At 44.6% G+C, this 12,052-nt stretch overlaps 2 protein-coding genes across 5 annotated transcripts in view; one reads left to right on the top strand and one right to left on the bottom strand.

The window, feature by feature from the left end:
• Positions 1 to 762: 762 nt before the first annotated feature.
• On the bottom strand, positions 763 to 2,138 carry psmb11b (proteasome 20S subunit beta 11b). Its single transcript, XM_052106487.1, has one exon. It carries the CDS (start codon positions 1,906 to 1,908, stop codon positions 763 to 765), a length of 1,146 nt encoding a protein of 381 aa, XP_051962447.1. The 5' UTR covers positions 1,909 to 2,138.
• An 8,360-nt stretch (positions 2,139 to 10,498) lies between these two features.
• LOC127628650 (protein sel-1 homolog 3) overlaps positions 10,499 to 12,052 on the top strand; it is a 36,402-nt gene continuing 34,848 nt past the window's right edge. For 3 of the 4 annotated variants that reach the window (XM_052105422.1, XM_052105421.1, XM_052105419.1), the window contains exon 1: positions 10,499 to 10,666. In XM_052105422.1, the coding sequence (XP_051961382.1) occupies positions 10,576 to 10,666 (91 nt within the window). In that variant the 5' untranslated portion in view covers positions 10,499 to 10,575. The remainder of the gene's footprint in view (positions 10,667 to 12,052) is intronic. The other variant, XM_052105423.1, reaches the window with a different exon arrangement.

Here is a 12,052-nt window from a genome sequence, read left to right as displayed (position 1 = left end):
TCATTGCCATCATAAATTAAATAAAAGTGTAATCGTCGCATATTATTGCCATGTTTAGCATGTTAGCGCATTAGCACCATAAATGCACAAGGTAAACATTACAAATTACACATTATCTTGTGATGGTCTGAATGTTCACAAACAGTATGCCATTGCTCTGCGGTTTTGAACTTCTTTTTGGCTCTGAGCGAAGAACGAAGTTCTCAGTTCTCAACCTTACTCATAAGAGTTCATTTTAATTGACTGACTCTGAATCAGACATTAAGAGGGGCTACATTTACCTAAATTTACAGTAACTGTTGAAAAAAAAAAAAAAGAAATTAAAGGAACAGATCACCCAAAAATTCAATTTTGTTTTCATTTACTTAATGGTTACTGTCATCATGGAAAATCATGAATATGAAAAATCGGTGCTGTTAAGCTCCAGAAATACCTTTGAAAATGCCATAAAGTACAATAAAAGTGATCCAAATGACTAAGATTCTGCTAAACATCTCCTTTTGTGCTGCTTGCAAAAATCATGTAGGTTTTGAATGACATGATCATAATAACCCAGCTTAAATATGCAAAGACAACTGTACATAAGTCATTTGATTTAATTTCCTGTGTCACAATTAAAATTTGATTAGTTTATTTGAGAATACTGACCAGCTGTAAAGTTTGGGGTGGGACTGTATGGTATTTGGGAAACCTGTTTGAAAACAATCTATGTTTTGTGATTCCTTTGGTGGTGCTAGTGACACATAAATTACAAACTACAGTTTAACCATTGCTCTCTTTTTCCCTCTTTCTTTCTTCTACCCTCTTTCTCCCCCTCTCCTTTTCTCTGTAATACTCCTCTTTCAAATCCTCCCTCTCTCTGCGCCTCCATCCTTTGGCAGTAACATGGTAGAGATCCACGTTATTTCCTGAGTATGCATCTCTGTGTGTGGCACGGTACACGGCCTCCCTGGCAACTGAAGCAGCCTCCTCTACGCTCATTCCCCAGTAAACGCTGCTGTCCAGGATCGAGTATGCATAAGGAGACCCTGATCCCACAGAGAACAGCTCTCCCTTCAGGCGTAGCCCATCACTGCACACATAAATAACCCGCGGACCAGACACTCTGGAATAGGGGGCAACTAAACCTTGATGTGAAGACCTCTCAGATTTGGCCACTGGCTGAGTTTTAGTTTCACAAGTTGTGACTGGTTGAGACGCACCAATTGCGGTTTCCTCATCCCCATCCCCATCCCCATCCCATCCACACAGAGTGGCTGCGACGCACAGCTCTGTGCCTTTAAACGGGTGCAGCATGTGGGACAGAAGTTTGGCGGCACCTCCTGTTGACAGCCTACGGCGATGTCGAAGCTGGTAGAGCCTGAGCTCTCGTGCCAGGATGCGCTTCCAGAGGGCACAGTCAGCCGAGGTCCCGGAGGTGGTGCCCACCAGGTGAGAGTGGATTGGTAAGACCTTTGGAGATGCAGGACACGCCACCAGACCTGAGCAGCTGGAACGTGTATCGGCTGCAGCTATCACGCCTCCCTGGAACGCAAAGCCCAGAGTTGTGGTACCATGAGAGAGAGTAAATGGCAAAGGGACGGATGGAGAGATGGAGTAGGGTGTGGGTGTAGGAAGAGAGATCACTGGTAACGAGGGGTTTAGATCTTCAATAGTAAACAGGTTTGTTGATGAAGAAGTGAGGCTGGTTTGACCAAATTGTATCGGACTTTCTGTAAGGTATGCCGCTACAGGTATATGAAATTCCAAAGGGCTTAAACTGCCCCTCCCAAACAACCAAGTACAAAAAGCATCTCCCCCTCCCAGTAGATGAGTGGAATCTTCCGGCATAAAGGACTGTGTGAGTGGAGCACTCCATTGAGGGAACAGAGGGGTGTTGTGCAAGCCGCATACATCTTGTAAAGCCATAAATTATTATTGTGTAGATATGCAATAAATTATAACTCTGCCAATTATTAAATTATATGACATGAGCTGCAAAAACTTTTCTTATGACCTCTGAAGACTTACAGGCATGTTACTGTAAATATCTTTTTGTGTTGTTCCGGCTGATTTGTATTGTAATATCCGCATAAGTCATTTTCAATCCATGTTTGCTGATAAAACAGCATTAAGTCGATGCTTATGTCCGAATAGATGCAAACAAAAGTGGTCATTCAAATATTCGGAGCAGTGTCTCTTCTTTTCTGTGTGAGCTCTATTCATATACCCTTTTTTTCTGTTGAAAGGCACAAGAAGCAAAGCCATAAAAGCATTAGTATATTAGGTGTAAGATAAAATGTCCAGTTCTCAGTCCACTTGTTGTCCGTTTCCAAATTTCAATCCTAAACACGTGCCTTTAGTATAATTTGCTCAGTAAAGTTGTATGTGTGTTTTCTTTAGACAGGAGCCCCTTATATATTGTATCATCCTAGTCTGTGATTCACTCAACCAAAGACGCATGAAAATGCCAAAGTAAGCCATTTAACCCAAGCCTGACGATGCAAGCCATGAAATTGCATTTTCAGCAGCACAAAAATGCAGTGCTGTTCTGTTAAGTGTTGTGGTTACACCATCTACACTCCCTGGTGCTGAATCATTGCTATATTCATGTACCTTGGTATTTACATGATACTCCAAAGTATCTCAAAGAATACCATGGTACTGCATTGGTACATAGTAAAAAATGGGAGGCTAGTACCATTGCACATGTATTATATACACTCACCTAAAGGATTATTAGGAACACCATACTAATACTGTGTTTGACCCCCTTTTGCCTTCAGAACTGCCTTAATTCTACATGGCATTAATTCAACAAGGTGCTGAAAGCATTCTTTAGAAATGTTGGCCCATATTGATAGTGTCACGTTCCTCTGTTGTCTACCCTGTGTTCTGTGTCTCACTATTCATGTTCATGACATGTGTCCTTGTCTACTCCGTGTTTTCCATTTCACCCGTCACCGTTCATGCTCCATGTCACGTTTTCCTTGTTGTCCGCCCCGTGTTTCACTGTCCTTGTCTAAAACTACATTTCCCACAATTCTCGGCCTCCCTCACTGCCTGCACTCATCATTGTTCTCACCTGTGTCTCGTTTAGTCTTCATTGTGTCTGTGTTTATAAACCCTGTTTGCTTTCCACTCCTTGTCGTTCGTTGTATGTTGTTAGCCTGGAATGTTTCCCCTGCTCGTGTTTTCTAGTTTTATGTTTATTTCCCCTTTGAGGGGTTTTTCCTTTGTGTTCGTTTGTGGAATGTTGTCATGCCTGGTACGTGTTCCCTGCCCGAGTTCTGAGTTGTGTTCATCGTGTTTTAGTCTGTTTCATCGTGTTTAAGTTTCCTGTTTTCCCATTGTGGACTTTTCTTTGTGTTTACCTTTTGTTACTTATGTGTTTACCTACAATAAAACCGCATTTGAATCCGCATCCCCCATCTGCCTTCTCCTGACTCCCTATTTCATAACAGAACGAACGACCCAAAATGGATCCAGCGGTCCAACAGGCCAACTATCGGCTGCTGTGTTTAAAACAAGGGGACCGACCGGCGGTGTTCCACATTGGCGATTTTCTCAAGCTGGCTAGTGTCTCCGACTTCCCGGACTCTGCCCTGGTGGTCTACTTCAGGGGCAACCTGAACGCCTCGTTGAGGGAGCGGTTGCCACCGGCAACGCACGAGTGGACTCTCTGCAGCTTCGTGGAGATGACTTTGCGGGTCTGCGGCTCGCCGTTAACCGTGGGCGTTGCTGAGAAGGACCCTACTTCGCCATCCACAGTGGAGTCTCTTCAACCACCTCCGGCGGCCCCTGTAACACCAGCCCCACCTGTCAGCGAACTGACCCTCACGCCAGTCGCCTTCCACGAGCCAGCGAGGCCCACTTCGTCTGCCCGGAGGAGGGAGAGAAGATGGGCTTCCGCCTTCCGGCACACGCCTGCCCCGGTCTGCGAGCCAGAGCCCACGCCTGCCCCGGTCTGCGAGCCAGAGCCCACGCCTGCCCCGATCTGCGAGCCAGAGCCCACGCCTGTCACGGTGAGCGAGCCAGAGCCCACGCCTGTCACGGTGAGCGAGCCTGTGCCCACGTCAGCCATGGCCAGCGAGCCTAAGCCCTCGTCAGCCACGGTCAGCGAGCCTGAGCCCCCGTCAACCACGGTCAACGAGCCAGAGCTCTCGTCAGCCACGGTCAGCGAGCCCGAGCCCTCGTCAGCCACGGTCAACCAGCCAGAGCCACTATCCCTGATGTCTGTGAGCCAGCGCCTGTAGCCTCGACCGTCCCTGAGCCAGCATCTGTAGCCTCGACCGTTCCGGAGCCAGCGCCTGTAGCCTCGACCGTCCCCGAGCCAGCGCCTGTAGCCTCGACCATCCCCGAGCCAGCGCCTGTAGCCTCGACCGTCCCCGAGCCAGCGCCTTTAGCCTCGACCGTCCCAGAGCCAGCGCCTTTAGCCTCGACCGTCCCAGAGCCAGCGCCAGCAGCCATAACCGTTCAAGAGCCAACGCCTCCCGAGCTTTCCAGAGCTCCAGCTCCCGAGCTTTCCAGAGCTATGCCTTCCGAGATTTCTAGAGCTCCGCCTTCTGAGCCTTCCAAGCTTTCCAGAGCTCCGCCTTCCAAGCTTGCCAGAGCTCCGCCTTCCGAGCTTCCTAGAGCTCCGCCTTCCGAGCCTCCCGAGCTTTCCAGAGCTCTGCCTCCCGACCTTTCCAGAGCTCCTCCTCCCGAGCCTCCCAGGGCTCCGCCTCTCAAGTGTCTCGAGCCTCCCAGGGCTCCGCCCCTCAAGTCTCTCGAGCCTCCCAGGGCTCCACCTCTCAAGTCTTCCAGGGCTCCACCTCTCAAGTCTTCCAGGGCTCCTCCTCTTGAGCCTTCCAGGGCTCTGCCTCTCAAGTCTCCCGAGCCTCCCAGGGCTCCTCTCGAGCCTCCCAGGGCTCCGCCCCTCAAGTCTCTCGAGCCTCCCAGGGCTCCACCCCTCAAGCCTCTCGAGCCTTCCAGGGCTCCGCCTCTCAAGCCTCTCGAGCCTTCCAGGGCTCTGCCCCTCAAGCCTCTCGAGCCTTCCAGGGCTCCGCCCCTCAAGCCTCTCGAGCCTCCCAGGGTTCCCCCCCTCAAGTCTCTCGAGCCACCCAGGGCTCCACCTCCAGAGTCTCCCAAGCCTTACACGGCTCCGCCTCCCAAGCCTCCTTCGGCTCAGCCTTCTGCGGCTCTTCTCCCCAAGCCTCCTTCGACTCTGCCTCCAGAGCCTCCTACGGCTCCGCCTCCCGAGCCTCCTACGGCTCCGCCTCCCGAGCCTCCTGCGGCTCCGCCTCCAGAGCCTCCTACAGCTCCACCCTCAGAGCCTCCCGAGCCTCCTACGGCTCGCCTCCCGAGCCTCCTATGGCCTCCCGAGCCTCCTACGGCTCTGCCCCCAGAGACTCCAGAACCTTCCAGGTCTCCGCTCCTAGGGCCTCCTACGGCGCCGCCTACCTCGGCTCCGCCTCCTGAGCCTCCCTCAGCTCCGCCTTCTGAGCCTTCTAAGCCATCACCGCACTCGGCTTCGCCTCCCGAGCCTCCCTCGGCTCCGCCTCAGAGGTCCTCCTTGGCTCCGCCTCACGCGTCTCCGCCGGCCTCCCCAGTGGCCACTCCTCCTCCCAGGCCCCCTGAACCGGCCCTTGCCCCACGGCCATCTCCTAGGCCACCAAAACCCGCCTCTGTCCTGTGGCCACCTCCCAGGTCCCCTGAACCGGCCCTTGGCCCACGGCCATCTCCCAGGCCACCAAAACCGGTCTCTGTCCTGTGGCCTCCTCCCAGGCCCCCTGAACCGGCCCTTGCCTTATGGCCAGCCCCCGGGCTATCTAAACCTGTCCCTGCCCGGTCGACACCTCCCAGACCACCTAAACCTGTCCCTGCCCGGTCGATACCTCCCTGGCCTCCTAAAACTGTCCCTTTGTGCCCCCAGGGACTGCCTAATTGGCCCCGTGGACTGCCTCATTTCCCTTTGTGCCCCCGTGGACTGTCTCATTTCCCCTTGTGCCCCCGTGGACTGTCTCATTTCCCCTTGTGCCCCCATGGACTGCCTAATTTCCCTTTGTGCCCCCGCGGACTGCCTAATTGCCCCTTGTGCCCCCGCGGACTGCCTAATTGCCCCTTGTGCCCCCGTGGACTGCCTAATTGCCCCTTGTGCCCCCATGGACTGCCTAATTGCCCCTCTTACCCCCATGGACAGCCTAATTGTCCCTTGTGCCTCCTTGGATGGTCTCTGTGTCCCTTGTGCTCCCTTTCGTCTGTCTGTTTCCCCCCCCGGTCTACCCCCTCACTCCTTGGTAATTTTTTGTTTTTGGTATTTCTGTCTTTTTGGTTAGGACCGTCTGGAATCCGGTCCTTTTGAGGGGGGGTTATGTCACGTTCCTCTGTTGTCTACCCTGTGTTCTGTGTCTCACTATTCATGTTCATGTCATGTGTCCTTGTCTACTCCGTGTTTTCCATTTCACCCGTCACCGTTCACGCTCCATGTCACGTTTTCCTTGTTGTCCGCCCCGTGTTTCACTGTCCTTGTCTAAAACTACATTTCCCACAATTCTCGGCCTCCCTCACTGCCTGCACTCATCATTGTTCTCACCTGTGTCTCGTTTAGTCTTCATTGTGTCTGTGTTTATAAACCCTGTTTGCTTTCCACTCCTTGTCGTTCGTTGTATGTTGTTAGCCTGGAATGTTTCCCCTGCCCGTGTTTTGTAGTTTTATGTTTATTTCCCCTTTTGAGGGGCTTTTCCTTTGTGTTCGTTTGTGGAATGTTGTCATGCCTGGTACGTGTTCCCTGCCCGAGTTCTGAGTTGTGTTCATCGTGTTTTAGTCTGTTTCATCGTGTTTAAGTTTCCTGTTTTCCCATCGTGGACTTTTCTTTGTGTTTACCTTTTGTTACTTATGTGTTTACCTACAATAAAACCGCATTTGGATCCGCATCCCCCATCTGCCGTCTCCTGACTCCCTATTTCATAACAGATAGGATAGCATCTTGCAGTTGATGGAGATTTGTGGAATGCACATCCAGGGCACATAGCTCCCGTTCCACCACATCCCAAAGATGCTCTATTGGGTTGAGATCTGGTGACTGTGGGGGCCATTTTAGTACAGTGAACTCATTGTCATGTTCAAGAAACCAATTTGAAATGATTCGAGCTTTGTGACATGGTGCATTATCCTGCTGGAAGTAGCCATCAGAGGATGGGTACATGGTGGCCATAAAGGGATGGACATGGTCAGAAACAATGCTCAGGTAGGCCGTGGCATTTAAACGATGCCCAATTGGCACTAAGGGGCCTAAAGTGTACCAAGAAAACATCCCCCACACCATTACACCACCACCATTAGCCTGCACAGTGGTAACAAGGCATGATGGATCCATGTTCTCATTCTGTTTACGCCAAATTCTGACTCTACCATCTGAATGTCTCAACAGAAATCGAGGCTCATCAGAACAGGCAACATTTTTCCAGTCTTCAACTGTCCAATTTTGGTGAGCTCTTGCAAATTGTAGCCTCATTTTCCTATTTGTAGTGGAGATGAGTGGTACCCGGTGGGGTCTTCTGCTGTTGTAGCCCATCCGCCTCAAGGTTGTGCATGTTGTGGCTTCACAAATGCTTTGCTGCATACCTCGGTTGTAATGAGTGGTTAATTCAGGCAAAGTTGCTCTTCTATCAGCTTGAATCAGTCGGCCCATTCTCCTCTGACCTCTAGCATCAACAAGGCATTTTCGCCCACAGGACTGCCGCATACTGGATGTCTTTCCCTTTTCACACCATTCTTTGTAAACCCTAGAAATGGTTGTGCGTGAAAATCCCAGTAACTGAGCAGATTGTGAAATACTCAGACTGGCCCGTCTGGCACCAACAACCATGCCACGCTCAAAATTGCTTAAATCACCTTTCTTTCCCATTCTGACATTCAGTTTGGAGTTCAGGAGATTGTCTTGACCAGGACCACATCTCTAAATGTATTGAAGCAACTGCCATGTGATTGGTTGATTAGATAATTGCATTAATGAGAAATTGAACAGGTGTTCCTAATAATCCTTTAGGTGAGTGTATATACAGTATATATATATAAGTGCTATTAGTACCATTTGTTAGATAGCGACACAGCAAACTAGAAAACCTCCATTATTATATAATGAACTGCAATTAATTTGACTGCATTTTAATTGAACCAACAGCATTATAATCAAATTAACTGCATTATTAAATCAGCTTCGTTATTATAAATTCACATATATCATCAAATTAACTGTGTTGTTTATTATAAATGCATTCAAATGCAAAATGTATTTATAACTGAATCAACTGCAGTAATCAAACACGAACTGCATTATAACCAAATTAACTAGATTATACCCGAATCAAGAGTGTTATATCCTAATCAACTGCATTATAACTGAATCAACTGCAATAGGATCTTCAAATAAATCCATCAAATCAAATGCATTATAATCATAACCAAAGATCTGCTTTATAACTTAATCAACTGCATTACAGCACAGTGAACTGCATTATAAACAAAAATGAACTGCATTATAATAAAATGAGACCTGCACAATAACCAAATCAACAGCATTATAATTGAATGAACTGCACTATAATAGAATGAGAACTGAATTATAACCAAATTAACTGCTTTATAGCTGAATACATTGCATTATAACTGAATCAGCTGAAATTGTATAATCGAATAAACTCCATCATATCAATTGATTTATAATCATAACTGAACAAACTGCACTATAATTGAAATAAACTGTTATATAATCAAATAAGAACTGCAACAGAAAATCAAAATAAACAGCATAATAACAGGATGAAGAGCTTTAGAACTGAATCAACTACATAATAACTGAACAAAGAGCTTTATAACTGAATAAACTGCATTATAACTAAAGGAAGAGAATTATAATTCAATCAACTGCATTATAACTGAATGAAGAGCATTATAACTCAGTCAATTATATTATAACTGAATTAACTTATAACTGAATGAAGAGCAATATAACTGAATTAACTGCGTTATAACTGAATGAAGAGCAATATAACTGAATTAACTGCGTTATAACTGAATGAAGAGCAATATAACTGAATTAACTGCGTTATAACTGAATGAAGAGCAATATAACTGAATTAACTGCGTTATAACTGAATGAAGAGCAATATAACTGAATTAACTGCATTATAACCGAATGAAGAGCAATATAACTGAATTAACTGCATTATAACCGAATGAAGAGCAATATAACTGAATTAACTTATAACTGAATGAAGAGCAATATAACTGAATTAACTGCGTTATAACTGAATGAAGAGCAATATAACTGAATTAACTTATAACTGAATGAAGAGCAATATAACTGAATTAACTGCGTTATAACTGAATGAGCAATATAACTGAATTAACTGCGTTATAACTGAATGAAGAGCATAACTGAATTAACTTATAACTGAATGAAGAGCAATATAACTGAATTAACTGCGTTATAACTGAATGAAGAGCAATATAACTGAATTAACTGTTATAACTGAATGAAGAGCAATATAACTGAATTAACTGCGTTATAACTGAATGAAGAGCAATATAACTGAATTAACTGCGTTATAACTGAATGAAGAGCAATATAACTGAATTAACTGCATTATAACCGAATGAAGAGCAATATAACTGAATTAACTTATAACTGAATGAAGAGCAATATAACTGAATTAACTGCGTTATAACTGAATGAAGAGCAATATAACTGAATTAACTTATAACTGAATGAAGAGCAATATAACTGAATTAACTGCGTTATAACTGAATGAGCAATATAACTGAATTAACTGCGTTATAACTGAATGAAGAGCATAACTGAATTAACTTATAACTGAATGAAGAGCAATATAACTGAATTAACTGCGTTATAACTGAATGAAGAGCAATATAACTGAATTAACTGCGTTATAACTGAATGAAGAGCAATATAACTGAATTAACTGCGTTATAACTGAATGAAGAGCAATATAACTGAATTAACTGCGTTATAACTGAATGAAGAGCAATATAACTGAATTAACTGCGTTATAACTGAATGAAGAGCAATATAACTGCATTATAACTGAATGAAGCGCAATATAACTGAATTAACTGCGTAATAACTGAATGAAGAGCAATATAACTGAATTAACTGCGTTATAACTGAATGAAGAGCAATATAACTGAATTAACTGCGTAATAACTGAATGAAGAGCAATATAAATAAACTGAATTATAACTGAACCAAGCGAATTATAACCAAATGAACAACATTATAATACATTTATCTGCATTATAATGGAATTAAAACTATAACTGAAATGTAAAAATGAAGAGCATTCGAATAAACACCCCTCGATTGCACTGAATTGTCGATGGTTTCGTCGATTACTGTAAGCGCGTTCTCGACGTCGCGTCATCAGCAGAGGCGTGTGTGTGTGTGTGTGTGTGTGTGGGGGTGGCAACTTTGACACAAACACACATACCTGTCATTCTCATACACGGAAGCGCTGTACTCGAGTAAAAATATGCTTTAACATCCGACAAGTTATTCCTTATTTAATTGCAATGCTGTTTGTTTTGAATGAATGAATGATTCGTGATTCGTATCGCTTTGTTCATTTGATCATATGTAAAGATGATAATTGTGTGGAGTTTAATCATCTGCGCGCTCATCTCACCGGTAAGCGTGTTTTTTCACTTTCAAGCTTGTTTCACAGCGGATTTAGATCCAATTACAGCTTCAAGCAGCTTTCGCATTAATATCATAAATACTTTCCGGGTATATTATTGTTCCCCAGTTGTTATCTAAGGTGTTATTTAAATGAATGTGGTAATCATTCACTGTTTAGGGCAGTGGTTCTCAACCTTTTTGATTCCAAGGCCCCCCCATTGTCGGAGAAAATATTCGAAGGCCCTCCATGTAGGCTATTAGATATTTATTCTAAGATATTCTGTAGTGGCTTTCCTATAAGCCAGGGACCAGGGCCAGGCGATAAGGTGTTCTTTATAGTTTGGAGTAAACAATGTCCACACATCGATATTAATTTCAAATGCTTTGTTGTCGATTTAAAGAAATATATCTTACAGAGTGTAAAGCATGTTGCTCTATGGTAAGAACATGTTCCCGCCAACTGTCCCCCTGATACAACCCACGGGAAGTTTATATACCACATTTAATTAACAGGTGACCACACCAACACCACTGGTGCACACTGCCATCTAGTGGTTTAAACAATCATTACATTTGGCTCCTACATATTTCCTCAAAACTTGTGATTCCAGAAATGTTTAGAACTGTATATTCTTCATAAAAGGCAAGCTGTTGAAGTGGGTTATTATTATTATTTTTTAGCTGTTTCAGAAAGTTGATTTATAATAATTATATTAAAATTATAATAATCTATCCTATTTTAAATAATTGTAAGAGATCTTGAGGCCCCCTGGAAGTGTGTTGAGGCCCCCTTGTGGGTCCCGACCCTAAGGTTGAGAATCACTGGTTTAGGGGACACCACAACATTTTTGAGTCAAAAATTTAATTACACAAATTAAATTTTTTAGCAGTGGTTTTGTATGTGGGTTTAAAACAACTAGTTCAGTACTGTCTTTATTTACAATATTTAGTTTTGTGAATTAAGTCATCGAATCTAATATTTATTTTTAGCTATTTGGTAAACAAGTGGGTTTGGATTTATATGATGTATTGAACAATGTTGTTGAAGTATTGAAAATTAAATCATGCTGATTTAAATTTGTTGCCAAGGTAATATTTCTTAGCTGCCAAAGATACATTAGGTTTTGTTATAATTACATAAATGACTGATAGTCTTTACAGCATCAGTAAGAATGGGTTGAGGGAGGTCACGTGATGCCACGCGAGAACCAGACGTGCGAGTGTCCAGCTCTGCGCACTGTGCTACATTTTTCATTATTCTCATGTTATAATCAGGTGAAATTCGATACACCCAGTTACACATTTGCTCTTTGAGGTCATGTTCAGGATGAAAGCCCCGACAGGCCTACAGACCGGGGACTTGATTTGGCTGGCGCGGCAGGAGAAGAGATCCAG

The sequence above is a fragment of the Xyrauchen texanus genome, chromosome 35, assembly GCF_025860055.1.
Source record: "Xyrauchen texanus isolate HMW12.3.18 chromosome 35, RBS_HiC_50CHRs, whole genome shotgun sequence".
Lineage (NCBI taxonomy): Eukaryota > Metazoa > Chordata > Actinopteri > Cypriniformes > Catostomidae > Xyrauchen > Xyrauchen texanus.
This window is presented reverse-complemented; position numbering and strand designations above follow the sequence as displayed.

Bases quoted from the DNA above. Each gene is read 5' to 3' on its own strand.
- psmb11b (XM_052106487.1), bottom strand. From the start codon at position 1,908: ATGGCTTTACAAGATGTATGCGGCTTGCACAACACCCCTCTGTTCCCT.